At 41.0% G+C, this 19,558-nt stretch overlaps 1 protein-coding gene across 2 annotated transcripts in view; it reads right to left on the bottom strand.

The window, feature by feature from the left end:
- Positions 1-19,558, bottom strand: part of LOC115194265 (ATP-binding cassette sub-family A member 1) — a 220,755-nt gene that overhangs the window by 160,117 nt on the left and 41,080 nt on the right. For both annotated transcript variants that reach the window (XM_029753857.1, XM_029753858.1), the window contains exons 10-12: positions 15,674-15,813; positions 14,752-14,868; positions 6,786-6,983 (exon numbers count right to left, since the gene is read on the bottom strand). In XM_029753857.1, the coding sequence (XP_029609717.1) occupies positions 6,786-6,983; positions 14,752-14,868; positions 15,674-15,813 (455 nt within the window). The remainder of the gene's footprint in view (positions 1-6,785; positions 6,984-14,751; positions 14,869-15,673; positions 15,814-19,558) is intronic.

The raw sequence follows: 19,558 nt of genomic DNA, 5'->3' as shown, positions 1-19,558 counted from the left end.
AATGTCACTTTGGGAACCCATTCCTTTAAAAGTTCCCACCCGTTGCCAACCAATTCCAGCCCTGGGTGTTTCATAGATATTACACAGAAAGAACATGTCCAAAACCATTACGCCCACTCGCCACATCTCCCATCTTTCCAACAACTCTGAAAGATGGAGACTTCAAGGCCAACTGTACTGCCCATGAAAGACATGATTAAACTTATTTGCATGGTTGAAAGAGTAGAATCATATAATTTTTGTAATATGTAGTTGCACTACTGAACTCAATAGAGTCCCATTACCTTCAGAAACTAATCTTAAAGGAAAACTCCACTCAAACTATCTTTTGGTATTTTTTTCCATTAGTCCGCTGTTGATACAGTCCCAAAATGTTTTGCATGTCAGCAGTCAAGTTTTCAAGATATTGGGCTTTTAAGAAGCAAAGAGTCACCGGCCACATTTGACCTGCCCTGTTTGAGCTAGAAGCACAAGTATTTCACAGTACCCTGCGATTACATCTGCCACCCTGTGCATGTGACTAATAAAGTAATCTTACCTATCTAAACTAAATGTCCTTCAATCAACACTCAACTCATTTCAACTCCCCATTATGTATCATAGCGACAATAGTCAACATCAGAGTACCTTTGGTAGATTGTTGTACACAATGTTTGAAATTACATGATTTGTAACTCGATTTAAACCTGAGTTGAGCGTGCAAATCAAGTTTGTGCCTCAGTGCACAGGGCATACGAACTCATGTTAGGTCTTCCGCAATATCATACACAACCTTTTTCTCCTGTACCGACAGTAAGATTTTAGACATGTACACATGATTAGAAACTGGATGGTCGAGCCCTGAATGCTTATTGGCTGACGGCAGTGGTATATCAGACCGTATGCCACGAGTATGACAAAACACTTATTTTTACTGCTCTAATTACATTGGTAACCAGTTTATAATAGCAATAAGGCACCTCGGGGGTTTGTGGTACAGTATATGGCCAATATAGCAAAGAGCTGTATCCAGGCACTCCGCGTTGAGTCGTGCTTATGAACAGCCCTTAGCTGTGGTATATTGGCCATATACCACACCCCCTCGGGCCTAATTGCTTAATCGTACCATATTTGTATTAATGCTCCTCACTAAAAGACAATAATAAAATAAAAAGGGAAAATAGCCTTTCTGCAATACCACGATCCAAAAAGAAGCGATGAACAGTAACCACAACATAAGACATGCCTGAGGAATGGTGCAGTAGAACAAATATGTTTTGGTACTGACACTGAAAACAATAGACTGGACAACAGCGGAGTTACAAATGATGCAGAGCTGCCAAGGGATATGTTATGGAGTATGGCTGAGGCATACTGAGATACAGATTTGGTAGCTGGCTGGTACTCGCTTTATCCTTGTTTCCAATGGACTGTAATGAGCTAGCCATCTGGGGAGTGAGTCTGGCTTGACAGCTGTCCACACATACCTCTACCACACGGGCTTGTTATGTTACTTTCTCTCAGTAAAGAAGGTCCTTCACTATTTTCACAGACAGCATATAATTGCCTATGTTGTTATTGAGTGTCCAAATTCAGCATGTCACATTGTTGGCTGTACGTTATGCAGTACATGACATTATTTGATTATTGGGCAGTTTGTGCCTCCCCTGTATGTAGGGAAATGTCAGGTTTGTTTCGCCTTTTGCAGCAGTGGGCTAAATCAGGGTCACACAGAGTGTTTCTTGGTAGTCTTAAATCTACTTTGAAACAGAAGTATACATCTCACACACATGGTTATGGGCTTACAAAGAAGAAGACACCTGTACCATGTCAGATATGGAGTTGAAATGTATTCCATTTTGAGTTTCCATCCCAATACTACACTTTATATACATCACAGAAGGCTGAAATATAACCAAACTATTTTACATAGAAACACCGGATTTCCAGCATTTAAAAAATATATATGTTTATTCCACCAATGAGGCCACTAGGTCATTTGACTGCAGGAAAGGGTTTTAATGCATTGGTTTATTCGCAATGCATTAGGTAGGATTATATATTGTGTCATCTTACCTGCAATGTATTAACTATGAGACTGTTTATATACTGTACGACCAACCATGTGGCAGCATCGCTTAAACAAATACATGTGTTTCATTGTCATATACACGGAATGTACAAAACATTTAGAACATCCGCTCTTTCAATGACACAGACTGACCAGGTGAAAGCTGTGATCCCTTATTGATGTCACTTGTTAAATCCACTTCAAATCAGTGGAGATGAAGGGGAGGAGGCAGGTTAAAGAAAACATTTTAAGCTTAGAGACAATTGTGACATGGACTGTGTATGTGTGCTCATCAAGCTGATGTTTCAATTGAGACCTGACAGACTCTTCAATATCCCACTTAGTTCATCATCTCCGTGACGACTTACGACAAGAACGCTGCCGAGTCAAACGTCAACTGCATTAAAAAGTTTGTCCTCTTAAGAGTTTGGATCTACACTTGTAATCTGTAGTGATCCATTGAGGAAGCAGGCTAAGCAGCCACTCAGCACAAGCCCACTGCTCTAAGTCAACCCATCAAAATCCTATTACATTTAATAACTTATAATAGGATATTGCATTAATCGTAAGATTGCTAGGTGAGACAACCACATATTCTATCACAGTCATAGTAAGTACATTTTTGTCCTCGATAAACCCTAACCCTACTAGCTCCGGGGTGAAGTTTACGCTAGGTCCATATCTAGATCAGCATCTTCCTCCCCCAATCCTAACTTCAACCATTAGTTGGGAAAATGTGAATCTGATCCAAAATCAGCATCTAGAGGAAATTGGCCCTATGTCAAACATGTCGTGCTTTTCCCCAACCACTGGATATGGTGGTGCTAAGTCTAAGCAGTTGGATAGCAATGATCGGACTTTCACGGTTGAGGAACTAACCTACTGACAATGTGACAGGCTGCCACCTCCAATCTCTCGCTGCCCTTTATTAGACTCAGAAATGGCACCCTATTTCCTAAATAGTGCACTACTTTGGATAAGAGCCCTATGGGCCCTGGTCAAAAGAACTGCACCATAAATGTAACAGGTTGCTATTTGGGCGTGAGGCAACACTGTAGTAGCAGACACAGTGATGTCATGGTTGTAGAGGGTACGTTGATAGATGATAGCTGCGGGAGGACATTAGCATGGACTGACTGTACAAAACATTAAGGACACCTTGAGTTGCATGCCCCCCTTTTGCCCTCAGAACAGCCTCAATTCGTCGGGGCATGGACTCTACAAGGTGTCAAAAGCGTTCCACAATGATGCTGGCCCATGTTGACTCCAATGCTTCCCACAGTTGTGTCAAGTTGTCTGGATGTCCTTGGGATGGTGGGACATTCTTGATACACACGGGAAACTGTTGAGCGTTGCAGTTCTTGACTCAAACCGGTGCTCCTGGCACGCACTACCAAACCCGGTTCAAAGGCACTTAAATATTTTTTCTTGTCCATTCACCCTCTGAATGGAACACATACATAATCCATGTCTCAAGGCTTAAAAACGATTTATTTAACCTGTCTCCTTCCCTTCATCTACACTGATTGAAGTGGATTTAACAGGTGAAATCCATAAGGAATCACAACTTTCACCTGGATTCACCTGGTCAATTCTACAGTGCTATCAGAAACTATTCACACCCCTTTGCTTTTTCAGACTGAATCTAAAATTGATTACATTTAGATTTTGTGTCACTGATCTAAACACAATACCCTATAATGTCAAAGTGGAATTTATTTTGTAGATTTTTTTTTGTATTAATAAAATCTGTAAAGCCGAGCTGTCTTGAATCAATAACTATTCAACCCCTTTGATAAGGCAAGCCTATATAAGTTCATGAGTAAGAATGTGCTTAACAAATCGCATAATAAGCTTCACTAACTCATTCCGTGTTCAATAATAGTGGTTAACATGATTTTTGAATGACTACCCCAACTCTGTACCCCACACACACAATTATCTGTAGGGTCCCTCAGTCGAGCTGAGAATTTCAAAAAGAGATCCAACCTCAAAGACGAGGGAGGTTTTCCAATGCCTTGCAAATAACGGCACCTATTGGTAGATGGGTAATAAAAAAAGCAGAAATTGAATATCTCTTTGAGCATGGTGAAGTTATTCATTGTACTTTGGATGGCGTATCAATACACCCAGTCACTACAAAGATACAAGCGTACTTCCTAACTCAGTTACCGGAGAGGAAGGAAACTGCTCAGGGATTTCACCATGAGGCAAATGGTGACTTTAAAACAGTTACTGAGTTTAATGGCTGTGATAGGAGAAAACTGAGGATGGATCAATTACATTGTAGTTACTCCACAATACTAACCTAAATGACAGAGTGAAAAGAAGGAAGCCTGTACAGAATAAAAATATTCAAAAAAATGCATCCTGTTTGCAACAATGCTCTTAAGTAATACTCCAAAAAATGTGTCAAAGAAAGGAACTTTTGGTCCTGAATACAAAGCGTTGTGTTGTGGTGGATTTGTCCCAAACATAACACTGAGTACCACTCTTCATATTTTCAAGCATGGTGGTTGCTGCTTCATGTTATGGGTATCCATGTCATTGTCAAGGACTAGGGAGCTTTTTAGGGAAAACATTTAAGGAATACAGCTATCAGCACAGTCAAAATCCTAGAGGAAAAACTGGTTCAGTCTGCTTTCCAACAAACACTGGGAGAGTAGCTTACCAAGACGACATTGAATGTTCCTGAATGGCCTAGTTAGAGTTTTAACTTAAATCGTCTTGAAAATCTATGGCAATTTATGTCTGTCTAGCAATGATCAACAATCAACTTGACAGAGCTTGAAGCATTTTAAAAAGAATAATGGGCAAATATTGCACAATCCAGGTGTGTGAAGATCTTAGAGACTTACCCAGAAAGACTCACAGCTGTAATCGCTGCCAAAGGTGATTCTAACATATATTGACTCAGGGGTGTGAAGACTTGTGTAAATTAGAAATGTCTGTATTTCATTTTCAATAAACTTGAAACATTTTATAAAAAAATATTTTTTCATTTCGTCCTTACGAATATTGTTTGTAAATGGGTGATAAAACAATTGATTTAATCAATTTTGAATTCATACTGTAACACAACCAAATGTGGACTAAGTTAAGGGGTATGAATCCTTTTAGAAGGCACGGTATTTCATGGAAAGAGCAGGTGTTCACAATGTTTTGTACACTCAGTGTATATTTATATATTGTATATGATAATGATATGTTTTTAGCCATGTGCCAGCATATTCGCTGGGGAGGACTAGCCGTCTGCATTATAGATGATAACAGAGTACAAATCAAGTGTTTCTACTCACTTCAGTTAATCTATCTATGGACCACTTCAGGAAATAGCTTATGTAGGCACCCAGTAAACATCTTTCACAACCAAACGTGTCCTCTGGTCAATGATTAGCTACAATTTGTGTATTAATAAAATTCATATTGTATTAGTAAATTCTGTGGATGTAATGAGTCCAACCAATTTGACATTTCATTTTCAAAAAGTATAAAGAATCAATGTTGTATTACTAGTCATATGTCTTCTTGAGTTTGAAGGACCTGAAAGACCAGAAATGTTGATTTATAGTTAAATGTTGCCATGCTTCCTCAACTTGACATGTATTGACTACATGAGCCTTTGATTAATATACTGATTACATTTTTTATACCTTGAGAGAAATTCAAATGGAAAAGAGAGAGAGAGAGCAAAAATAAAACAGCAGGGAGAGAGGGGGAAGGGTAGAGAGAGGGGGAGAGAAAAAGGGAGAGAGAGGAAGAGAGTGAGGGAGAGAGAAAGAGAGCGAATGTGAGAGAGCGGGGGAGAGGGAGAGAGAGAGAGAGCAAACATAGGAGTGCGGGGGGAAAGAGGTAGGGAGAGAGAAAGAGAGAGACAGAGAAAGAGAGCACATTTCACATTTTCTCCCCCCTGTCCACGCTCAGCATGCGTTGAGCCTATGCGACAAGGAAAAGGTAAATGATTGACGAGTAAACATCATCCCGGCATCCATTTTGAGATATGGAATTACATCAGGAACGAAAATGGATTGCATTACTTTTGGAATTCTTTCGCCCCATGTGGTTAAACCCCAGGAGGCTTAGATGTCATCTCCCAGGTATTAGCATTGAGGGGGATGATAAAATGTCTGTAGTCTACACGTGTGGCTACATAGCAACAGGGAAAGTAGTGTATCGCTGCAAACCACCAAACGGATCAATACGTCAATGTTCACCCAACTGTCTGCATGTCACAACAGTATGTGTAAAGATAGCGCTGTGTCTTGTGTTGTTATGTTAGCTGAAATGTGTGTCCGTGGAGGCTTATAACAATCCATTTTATTACCACAGCAGTACAGTTGGTATTTTCGGAATGTTGTCAAAGTTGTCAATTGATATGGACCTTTGTATATACCGTAACAATTGGCAGTCTAGCTTTGTATTCACCCAATCAAACGACAACTTGTGCTGTTGGGGGCGAAGAATTTAACTATTATATTTGTGAACGCACACACGATGTTGAACGTTTTTACTCATATATTAGAGCTAGACAACTGGGCACACAATGGTTGAATCAACGTTGTTTCCACCTCATTTCAATGGAATTACATTGACCCAATGTGGAATAAATGTTGAATTGACTGTCTGTGCCCAGTGGGAGGATACATAAACACACTCCAAAATGTCAGTGTATTTTGTAAAAGGGGGGGGGGGAAGTATCAAATAACATTTGCCAATGTGAAGAGAATTAACAAACCCCAATGAACTTCTTCAGGAGGTCCAGGATTTGGCTGGTGGCGTTGAACACGTCGCGCCAGTCATTCGGCGGCATACCCGCGGGGCGGTCCTCGGGGGGCCTGTTGTACAGGAAGTTGGCGAGCAGTTCTTCCGTCCATCTTGTGCCTTTGAGCCCGTGGCTGAGTGCGGTTGCAAACACCGGGTTATCTAGAAAGGCCTGATTTGAAAAGCAGAGAAAAGGGGTTGTGTGGGTAATTTACACTCATCAGATTATAAAACAATCAATGCACTGAGAAATGAATGCATTGGAAGCTAATTGGAGACCTGCAGCACTGCAGATCCTTAGGACCTAGTTTTTCCTCTGTGAGAGAATTAATTAGAAACATTAAGCTAGATGGCACTGTTGTATTGCAGGCTTGGGAATTTACACCCACCTTTTTCATGACCATGCACATTCACACATGTAGAGTCGCAGGCACATACGCAGACACACTCAGGCATGTGCACAAACAAGCGTACATTCCCACACTCACACACACACATACACACACTGTGTGCTTCCTGTGACTGTCTCCTTCCTCCTTCCCCAGCCCTCACCCCAGTGTGATAAGCACCAGGTGTCTTAACTGTCAGCTCGGCTTAAGCCTCATTCCATGATTTCACTCGGCACTCAAAGAGTTAAGGAAGAGATATGCTAATCTAAATGCAAATGGTGTTGCTGTTACAGCCTCCCTACAGTATGTGTGCAGTTTCAAAAATGAATGGCCACCCATCCCTGTAGTGTAGAACAATGGGAGCCTTACATAATAGCTTCCTACTCAGGTTCTGTACGTTCCCTGGTACAGGTTTGGTGAAAATACATTACTTGCATCCCAAATGGCACCCTATTCCTTATATAGTGCACTACTTTTGACCTGATCCCTATGGGCCCAGATCAAAAGTAGTGCACTATAAAGAGTTTAGGGTGCCATTTGGGATGTACAATTTCCATCTGTCTGGGACTGCTCCCCTCAGTGTGATCTGTAGGGTGCATACAGTATGCTCGCAACCATGAAATTGCAACCGTGTAATAACACGATAATAGTGGTGTTGTATTGCATAACTGAACATGGTCTGCTGATAATGTAGTGTGGCAAAACAGGCTGAAATTCTCTGTCTCTCTCTCTCTCTCTCTCTGTCTCTCTCTTTCTGCCTCAAACATATTCTGACCAATGTGTTCAGTGGCGTTTGTAAGTAAACACTTTGGAATGTTTAACATGAGGTCAAAGTGTCAAACGTCCATGCTGCTCCTGACCATTAAAAACATCAGGTTTAACCATATATCTGTGATAGTAAGAGTGGAATAATTAATTTCGTTTCAAGATGTACATACAGAAATATATTGTAAACAATATGCCGTTTTTTACTTTAGAGTTAAGAATATTTGTAAAGGGTCACTGAAATTCTATTGATTATACATTGCCAATGTGTCTGTGGCTAAACATGGTATATATGTTGTACTACTACTAACGTTCAGTGGCATTTGGGACGGATTGTTGCAGAAATGCCGTTTAACCCCGGCGTCCAAGTGTCAAATTACATTATCCGACATGAGGTCTTCGAGCAAATAAATACATGTTCCCCTGTTTTCCCCACATTTCCCCTGGCCTTTTAAAAGGATGGAAATGGTCGGCTCCCGACGGCAATGAAAACTCAAACCAGCCCTCTTACCATTTTCCAACATAGGGTCATTCTAATAATAATTCCTGCTTGACATTTTCCTAGATGGTCACTGGTTTGGCATCAAGTAAATGGCAACCAACCTTTTTAAATGTATTTTTATCTTTATTTAACTAGGCAAATCAGTTAATAACAAATTCTTATTTTCAATGACGGCCTAGGAACAGTGGGTTAACTGCCTTGTTCAGGGGCAGAACGACAGATTTGTACCTTGTCAGCTCAGGGATTTGAACTTGCAACCTTCAGGTTACTAGCCCAACGCTCTAACCACTAGGCTACCCTGCTGCCCCTTTTACTGTAATAGAATGCTATATGAACAGATGTAAACCCATACGATTACCTGTTGGCAACACAAGTAATTATTTTTACACAGAGTAGTGTTTGAGAATACTGCTTTCTGGGTCCTTCAAGCCATTCCATAAAATCAGAGCTATCCCCTCTCCCCTATGCACTAGCATAGATCTGAGAGGATTGAATGGGTATAGGGAAAATGGTAGTAAATCCATCTTGCCCTCTGATAGTCAAGGTGGAACATAGAGCTAGTTAGAGGACTCTTCTTTGTATCTGTTCCACTAAGGCATCTGTGAGCGCACGGGTAGCGCCATAAAGACCATCTCCATTTTTAAGTAGTCCATTTTCTTATTTTACAACTTCTATGAGTTGGTTAACAAACTGAAAGGGTGCATACTGTCTTGTTTGAACAGGTATAAAGACAACTTGCAGTTGTGGAATGTTTGCTCACGAGTATAATTCATTGGTTGATCCATCCTGATAACCTGGATGGAATTAAGTGATCCTTCCTTAACCCATAGGGAGTCACACCCAGTTGACTACTTCAACATGCCGGTTGGCATTTATTGTCATTAATCTTACCCTGGAGGCAGCTCTGCAGAGTGAGCACTAGATGGCACAGCCACAAAGTCGTAAAAGCTGATTTTAAACCTAACCCTAACATTAAACTTACCCACACTGCTAACCCTAATGCCTAACCTGAAATTAAATTACTTTTTACAATGTAGACAATTTTCACCTTGCAGCTGGCCCATTAGCGGAAATCGCTCAGCTCTGCCTCCAGGACAAGATCCATGACAATAAACGTAAACCTGCCTTCAAAATGATGCAAGTCCTCAATAGCACTGCCCATGCTAAAATGGCTTTTGGTCACAGCAGTTGTCTATCTATGTCTATGAGGTGGAATTGTCACCATATTGCTTATGCCTATCCAATCCTCCTAGATCCCATCAGTGGGGGCTAGGGGTTTATTTGGGATTTAAGAGATTTCTCTCTTCAGCTCGGCTGATAACTCAACTGTGCTGTAATTGCCGCCATCAATGTAGAAAGTTGCTAAAACCTTGAGAGACCTCTGGAGAAGATGACACCATGGAACTACCAGTTCTGATGCCTGCTGCTCGGAGGGAGAAAATGAAGACAAAGGAGAATTGCAGGGTCCATTTGTGTAAAGGTTAGGGCTGGGGTAATGAATAACCTGGCTACATGGAGTGCTCGGCTACGCTCTTCCCTAGCTGCCCATAAGCTCATTTCAGGTGACACGGGAGTAATGTCTGCTTCAAGGGAAGGGGAAGGAGAGAGAGGGGGTTTCTGGGAAGGGAAAGGAAAGGTGTGTGAGCTCTCCATCTCTTCATTCCAAGCTAATCCTCTTCCCTGACTGCCGGGGTGAAAATTATCCAGCACTTACCCATAATTACTTTATTTTTTCCATATCGATAAACCTGATATGTAGCTATATTTTTCTGTCACGTCCTGACCATAGAAAGCTTTTATTTTCTATGGTAGAGTAGGTCAGGGCGTGACTGGGGGGTTAGTCTAGTTTATTATTTCTATGTGGGGTTCTAGGTTTGTTTTTCTATGTTGGTGATTGTGTATGATTCCCAATTAGAGGCAGCTGGTAATCGTTGTCTCTAATTGGGGATCATACTTAAGTAGCATGTTTTCCACTTGTGGGTTATGGGATATTGTGTTTATGTGTAGTTGCATTGTCGTCACGTTTTGTTAATTCTTTATTGTTTTTGTATTTTGTTAAGTTTCACTATTAATAAATTATGTGGGACGCTACTCACGCTGCGCCTTGGTCTGTTTCTACAAACGAACGTGACATTTTCAGCTGAATTTGTGTTAAAAATGTTATATATATTCTGGTGGGAGGAAGTGTAGGACTCTACTTTTGAGAGATAAAGGTTGGTAAATATCCCTAGTGGAATGGCTTGTGTATGTCATTCAAAATTCCGACTGATGTACAGTGCATTTGGAAAGGATTCAGACCCCTTCCCTTTTTCCACATTTTGTTACGTTACAGCCTTATTCTAAAATGGATTAAAATATATATATAATTGTCACATCCTGACCAGTTTAGGTATTATTTGTATTGTAGTTTGGTCAGGACGTGGCAGAGGGTATTTGTTTTGGTTTGTTCGGGGTGGTTGGTTGTGTTTAGGGTGTGTGATTTATTAGTTCTGGGTGTTGGGTATGTTCTAGGTTGCATTTTCTACGTTCTGTCTACGTTCTGTCTAGTTCAGGTGTTTCTATTTTCCTCTGATTGAGAGTCCTATATATAGGTAGCTGTCTTTAGCACTGCTGTTGTAAGTATAGCCTGTTAAACTGCCTTCTGTCGTTCTTTTGTTTATTGTTTTTCCCGTGTTCACATTTACTTAATAAATTATAATGATGAGCACGCAACCCGCTGCGCCTTGGTCATCTCTACACAACGACACCCGTGACAATAATCCTCATCAATCTGCACACAATACCCCATAATGACAAAGGGAAAACAGGTTTGTTTTGCAAATATTGATTGTTTTGCAAATAAAAATAATGGAAAGTATTCAGACCCTTTTCCATAAGACTCGAAATTGAGTTCATGTGCATCCTGTTTATATTGATCATCCTTAAGATGTTTCTACAACTTGTTTGGTGTCCACCTGTGGCAAATTCAATTGATTGGACATGATTTGGAAAGGCAAACACCTCTCTATATAACGTCCCACAGTTGACAGCGTTTGTCAGAGCTAAAACAAAGCCATGAGGTCAAATTAATTATCCGTAGAGCTCCGAGACAGGATTGTGTTGAGGCAACAGATCTGGAGAAGTGTACAAAACAAATTCTGCAGCATTGAAGGTCCCCAAGAACAAAGTGGTATTCATCATTCTTAAATGGAAGAAGTTCGGAACCACCAAGACTCTTCCAAGAGCTGGCCTCCCAGCCAAAATGAACAATCGGGGGAGAAGGGCCTTGGTGAGCGAGGTAACAAAGAGCCGGATGGTCACTCTGACAGAGCTCCAGAGTTCCTCTGTGGAGATTGGAGAACCTTCCAGAAGGACAACCATCTCTGCAGCACTTCACCAATCAGGCCTTTATGGTACAGTGGCCAGACGGAAGCCACTCTTCAATAAAAGGCACATAACAGCCTGCTTGGAGTTTGCTTTGGCCTGAATGCCAAGTGTCACGTCTGGAGGAAACCTGGCACCATCCCTACGGTGAAGCATGGTGGTGGCCGCATCATGCTGTGGGGATGTTTTACAGCTGGAGGGACTCAGAGACTAGTCAGGATCGAGGGAAAGATAAATGGAGCAAAGTACAGGGAGATCTTTGATAATAACATGCTCCAGAGCACTCAGGACCTCAGACTGGAGTGAAGGTTCACCTTCCAACAGGACAATGACCCTAAGCACACAGCCAAGACAACACAGGAGTGTCTTTGGGACAAGTCTCTGAATGTTCTTGAGTGGCCCAGCCAGAGCCCAGACTTGAACCCAATCAAGAATCTCTGGAGAGACCTGAAAAAAGCTGTGCTGCGACGCTCCCCATCCAACCTGACAGAGCTTGAGAGGATCTGCAGAGAAGAATGGGAGAAACTCCCCAAAAACAGGTGTGCAAAGCTTGTAGCGTCATACTCAAGAAGACTCAAGGTTGTAATCGCTGCCAAAGGTGCTTCAACAAAGTACTGAGTAAAGGGTTTGAATACTTATGTAAACGTGATATTTCCTTTTTTTATATACATTTGCTAACATTTCTAAAAACCAGTTTTGCTTGTCATTATGGGGTACAAATACAATTTAATCAATTTTACAATAAGGCTGTAACGTAAAAAAATGTGGAAAAGGTCAGGTGGTCTGAATACATTATGAACACACTGTATATCAGTGGCGGTTGGTGCAGTTTAGAAACCTCTTAAGGATCCGCTACTTTTTTTCAATTTTCGCCTTAAATGACATACCCAAATCTAACTGCTTGAAGCTCAGGCCCTGAAACAAGGATATGCATATTCGTGATACCATTTGAAAGGAAACACTTAAGTTTGTGAAAATGTGAAAGGAATGTAGGAGAATATAACATATTATATCTGGTAGAAGATAATACAAAGAGAAAACCAACCGTCTTCTGTATTTTTTTGTACCACCATCTTTGAAATGCAAGAGAAAGGCCATATGTATATCAAACAATAGCATGGCATTCTTTCACTGTAGTAGCTACTGTAAATTGAACAGTGCAGTTAGATTAATAAGAATTGAAGCTTTCTGCCAATATCAGATATGTCTATGTCCTGGGAAATGTTCTTGTCACTTACAACCTCATGCTAATTGCATTAACCTATGTTAGCTCAACATACTGCAGGGGACCCACCGATCCTGAAGAAGTTTTAAGATGAGGGAGGACGATAATTTTTTTATGAGCATGGCCTTATTTTTACTACAGCATATTGGATGACTGCCATTCATATTCCATTCAGGCAGATCAATGTAACATCGATAGGTCTAGGCTACAACACGATACTCACATTTTCCCTATACCTATCATGAAGTTGCTAGGACCTAGCTCATGAATGAAAGTTTACAACGTAGGTGCACAGGTCGAGATAAATTTGAGTCATCAAGGTAACAGACATTGACACATTCAAAACCGCCTTGCACACATGCCTGCATCTAGCTGATCTAGAGTGTAATCATTAGTCCAACAGTTGAAAACAAGAGTTTTTATTGGTTAAATTCAGGTATGTTTATCCCCATTTTGGTCCATTTGCTTCCGTTTAAGAAACAGATTTCAACAGAATCGGCGGAATGAATACACCCCCGATCACACGTAAACACTGTTCAATTCCATAGCAGCCACATACAAACATGATCCCTTTGATCATTGAATAATTATTTTTTGCATCTACACTCTCCTCCTCTCACCTTTTCCCTTCGCTTGTGGACTTCAGTGCACAACACATCAGCTGCCTGTGACCAGGTGAAAAAAAACTTTCCAAGCCAATCCTTCATATCATAACTGCTAAACACAGCCTACATTGTTGTCACCATATTAGCTAACGTCATAGTCAACGTAGCTACTAGAACTAACGTGTTAGTAAATCCGCTACAATCATGTAATACAGTCAGTCAGCAAGCAGTTTAGCAGTTACACTGGCGGGCATTGGTTGCAATAAATTAATGAAACCAAAAGCTTACCTTGACTTGGAAGAGTTCCAGTGTTTGATAGCCATAGCCAGCTAGCTAACATAGCATCCCTCTCTGTTTGAGCCGGGTGTTTGAGTAGGCTAAACATTCGCTAGTTAAGTACTCACATGTTATGCACTGGAATACTAGCAAGCTGTAGCTTATGCTTTCAGTATTAGATTAATTCTCTGATCCTTTGATTGGGTGGACAACATGTCAGTTCATGCTGCAAGAGCTCTGGTAGGGTGGAGGATGTCCTCATAATTACTGTGTAAGTCTATGGAAGGGGGTGAGAACCACGAGCGTCCTTGGTTTTGTATTGTATTTTGTAAGTCAATGTACCCAGAGGAGGATGGAAACTAGCTGTCCTCCGGCTACACCATGATGCTACCCTACAGAGTGCTGTTGAGACTACTGTAGACCTTCATTGCAAAACAGTGGTTAAACCAATTATTTGGTGACGTGAATATATTTAGTATAGTCTTATCTAAAAAGGATCAATTTTTAATGTTTCACTACTTTAAAAAAATATGAAATTCACTGAGGAGGATGGTCCTCCCCTTCTTCCTCTGAGGAGCCTCCACAGATGTATATTGACATTAAAGCTCTTTTCAACTGGATTTAACACATAAAACCAACTGTTATTTTTATTTTCTCACTTACATTAACATTAGATAAAATCACCATAGATAAGACAGTGATACTCATGTATGACAAGTCATTCATCCTTGTCTAACATCTGTCACATGTAAATCAGCTCTCTGGTGTAGTACATCAGGTTTCCATGTTTCTGTTGAATGAGTCATACATCTTACCCGCAGTGCACTGACTTGGGGGCCATTTTGAAAGTAGTTCCGACCACGTGGTTCAAAATCCTCCCAAGCTTCCAACAACTCTTTCAACATGGCCAATGCGTTGAAAGTACTATTTGCCTGAAACAAGAAAGAGAGATACAGTGTGGTGATTAAAATATGGAAAATTCCATCTCTAACCCTACTCCATTTGAAGGCATTCACACTGTGCTATCAAATTTATTTCGCAGCCAATCTGACCTTGAGAACACACTGCGTCTTCGTATTTTCACCTATCCCCCGGGGAGACTGATTTGATTTCTACCCCCGTTGTGACTAATGTAAACAGGGTTATTTACACCCAAGCACTGAGATGTAAACAATTGGGCTGCTAGGAGTGTGAAGACGGGCCCCTATGGCAAGACCGAGCCACTCGCTGTGAAGTCGGTGGATCTACTCAGCCATTATCTTACTAGATATTCTTCACATCCAATTCCCTACAGCTTCTCACCATTGGTTTGTTTTGTTTATGCAGTTTCAAAATGATGTTAATTATGGGAGAAACGTCATGAAAAATAGATCATATCCCGAGTGTGTTCCCTATTTCCTCTCCCTGGCTCTTTCTTTGCGGTTTCTGGAGAGGGGTTCATAGCGTCTATCATCACGTTTTGATTTACCAGCTAATCTAAATGCCTCGTCTTGGTATGATTCGTGAAGTGAAAATATGCAATTAGATACAATCGCAAACGTTTTAATTATTCAAGCTATTTACATAGGCACCCAAAGTCAATGTCCCCAACACTGTTATGAGTGTTGGGATCACAGAGTCCACATTCTTGCAGACATCCATTTCCTTTCAGTCTAATTGACTGACTTCAATTCAAATTGACACCAACCCTGGCAGACATGTGATGTGCATACAATATGAGTTTCTCCTTTGTTTTACCTCTTTCACCATTAGTCTAGTTGCAGGTGTGTCAGGGGTGTAGAGGATCTTCCCTTGGATCAGGGGCCGAAATGTCCTCCAAACAATACGTAGGCCAGGAGTTGCCTCAAGAGTGTCAATCAGTACTTTGCAGAAGGCACCTGGTGAGAGAGAAACATCTATTGTTCCTTCAAAAAACATGTGTAAATACACCTGTTAGCGACTTAGAAATTGAGAAAAGCAACAGATAAAAATTGGACAGACATCTGTCTGAATGAGTACTTGGACCAAACCACCAAATATAACATAAGATAAATTAATAATGTCTTGATGATAATAGACGTAAAAAAACGAAAAACATTTTATGTTGGCATCACATTTGCGGACCACATTTAATCCATCTGTTACAATCAAAGTTACCATCAAAATAAAAGTTTGTTAATCTGTTGTGTTTCATGGTTAGAAACAGAAGATTTATCCTGCATCCTAAATGGCACCCTATTCCCTATAGTGGACCACTATGGGTACAAATAGAGTCCATAGATTCCAGAAATCACATCAAACCCTCACGCCACTGCTGAGAAAATAAACGGTAGTCTTCACATGCTTAATAATGGAAGTAGGAGGCGATCTGACAACCGGTCAAGTTTACACTTTTCACTACGCGGAGGATTTATTGCAATTACGACACTTCAAAGACTCAATTATTTTGTGTCGAACGACTCCATTAATGTGTAGCTAATAACACAATGGCTGGGGAGAGAGGAAGGAAGGGAGCAAGATATTTATATAGCAGTCCAGCACAGCTGAATACACACAGTAGGAGTTGGGAGCCAGGAGTGCTCAACACTGAGGGAGAAAACAAGTCAATATGCTCAGCTGCAGTGGGATCATTATTAATTTATCCAATCTGCCAATGTGAATATTGCCAGGTCGGTTGGAGCGCTGTGTAGGTTACACAGGACGATAGATCTGAGGGAATAGCATGGTGCTGAAACCACCACTTGTTTGTGTTCTGTAGGGTGTGAGGATGTCTGTCTGTCCTGTAAAGCGTCTCTGTTTATCGGTATGTCTGTCCGCTTGCCTGCCTATATTTGTCTGTCTGCCTGCCTACTGTACATGTCTCTATATCTGTGTCTCTGTTTCTGTCTGCCTCTATGTGTCGCTGTGTCTTTGTCTAACTGTCTGTACTTTTATGTGTGTCTTTTGGTCCGTCTGTCTGGGCTCAGGTGCGTAGGTCTATACTTGACTCGTCATCTCGACTCAAAAGCCTCTTCCACCTCTTCTATCACAGTGCTCCCTTAACCGCTGGCTACCTATAAGACTTGTGGAAATTTTGAGTGCAGGATGTGCGATAAATGTTAGTCTTTTGCCTTGCGGCCATCCCTTCTAAGGTGCTCCGGGGAAACTCTGTCGAGTGCTAATGGCCGCCCTCACTCCGGCCAGCTGTTTCCCCTGACCACACGTAATTTCCTATAATCATATCGCTTAGACAGGCAGTACACAGTGTCACATGGCTTAGAGCTCTCCGTTCAATAAATATTGATATCAGGATGAATCTCTTCCACACATTCGTATTCATATTAATATTTATCTCCCCCAAATCTGTGACATACCATCATATTCTTACCAAAGGTGTCTGATTTGTCACACAATGGTGGCAGGGATGAACTGAATCCATATTTTACACAGGGAGCTGCAGCCAAGTAATTGCTCGGAGCCTCTAGTCAGCCCCTCATCATACCTGGCAAATTTAATACATTTGAGTTCCGCACAGTGCAGAAATAAGACTCTCTCTCACACACACACATACATTTTACTCTGCACACTTACACACACACAGTCACACGCCTACCTATCGTGGCTAACACACACATCACTCACTTAGACTGCACCGCTTCCAACATTCAAATAGAACTCTCCAGAATGTTATTCAAACAGGACTTTCTCTTAAGTGAAAGCCATACAATATTCCTTTCATCACTCACACACAGATACAAACATAATATTTGTGCAGACACACACATACACACACAAATTCACATGAACATCTACAAACAGTGCTCTACTGCAACTTCTACATCCAACTAAGGGCAATCAATGGTCAATTGGGCCGACCAACCAGTGCTCCCGCACATTGGCTAACCAGGCTATCTGCATTGTGTCCCACCCACCACCCGCCAACCCCTCTTTTACGCTACTGCCACTCTCTGTTCATCATACATGCATAGTCACTTTAACCATATCTACATGTACATACTACCTCAATCAGCCTGACTAACCGGTGTCTGTATGTAGCCTCGCTACTTTACTGTTTTCTTGCTTCTTTAATCAGAACAAAAGTTTTCAGCTGTACTAACATAATTGCAAAAGTGTTTTCTCATGATCAATAAGCCTTTTATAATGATACATTTGGATTAGCTGACGCAACGTGCCATTGGAACACAGGAGTGATGGTTGCTGATAATGGGCCTCTGTACGCCTATGTAGATATTCCATTAAAAAAATCTGCCGTTTCCAGCTACAATAGTCATTTACAACATTAACAATGTCTACACTGTATTTCTGATCATTTTGATGTTATTTTAATGGACAATTTTCTTTCAAAAACAAGGACATTTCTAAGTGACCCCAAACTTTTGAACGGTAGTGTATATAGAAACAGCCTCGAGCAAAATGAACGTATCATTCTGTATGCTATAAGCCTGGCCCCGGTTTCCCAGAAGCATCTTAAGGCTATGTTCATTGTTAGAACTATAGGATCATACAGTTCTAACAATGAACTTATCCTAAAGAAGATTTGGCGAAACAGGGCCCAGGACTCTCCAACCCTGTTCCTGGAGAGCTACCATCCTGAAGATATTTAACTCTAAGCCTAGTGCATCTGATTCTACTAAATAGCTGGTTGATCAGCTGAATCAGGTTAGTTACGACTGGGGTTGGATTGAAAACCTACAGGAAGGTACAGTAGTTCTACAGGAACAGGGTTGGAAAGAACTGCTATAGGCTCTATCCATCATACATTTCAATGCCCTATACACACCATTTTTTTCTATGATATGTGATTCCCCAGCACAGTGGGGAGTGTAAACAATCGATCCAAAGGGCTAAACTTATTTCTCCTTTGTGGGAGGCCATCTTAAAAAATGTTTTACAAGTGTTTACTGCCACAGACAGCAGCTTACTACCCTGTTTTTTACTTTAATGATGCTATTGGATGGTGCCTAATCCCAACATAAATTAATTTGGGAGGGGTACATTTTTTACCAAGAAACTTTTATAGCCTTTATTGTTTCTATTTTAGTTTTCCTCAGAGTCCACTTTGAGTCTTGCAAAAGAGACGTGCTGTATATTGGTTCTTGTAAAGAGATGTGTATTCCCATACTCATGTACTGTACAGAACACTAAAAAGAAGCAAGTTAAGCGATTAGCATGCAGACAGAGGTGTTGGCACTCATTTGAAATGGCTGCCGCATTGTTTTACTAATTTGTAGTGGCACCAGAACACAAATCCACTTTAGGGTGTACACTTTATTCCACGGAAAAACCAAACGTATTAAAATCAAAAAGAAATCCTGCGGATCCTCAAACTAACAGGCAATTAATGGAACAGCATAGAGCAGCCCCTAATTAGTGCAATCCGAAAAACATTACACTTGAGAAATTGTACTCAGTGGTAAGCGGAGGGACAAACCCATTTGTGTAATGAGGAACTCAGCACTGTAAATAAATAGGTTGGCTTGACAGGTCAGACCCCTGGTAAGGTTTAAGATTCTCTCGTTTTTTTTTACTTTGGCGTCTCCTGGCCTCAGAAAACTTTTCCACTCTGTAAAAAAAATCTATGAATATCTTAGCACCCGACTATTTGTCAAGCTGAACAGACAATGGCTCGGCTGCATTTTAAAA

This window comes from Salmo trutta, chromosome 5, assembly GCF_901001165.1.
Source record: "Salmo trutta chromosome 5, fSalTru1.1, whole genome shotgun sequence".
NCBI classification, from domain to species: Eukaryota; Metazoa; Chordata; class Actinopteri; order Salmoniformes; family Salmonidae; genus Salmo; species Salmo trutta.
This window is presented reverse-complemented; position numbering and strand designations above follow the sequence as displayed.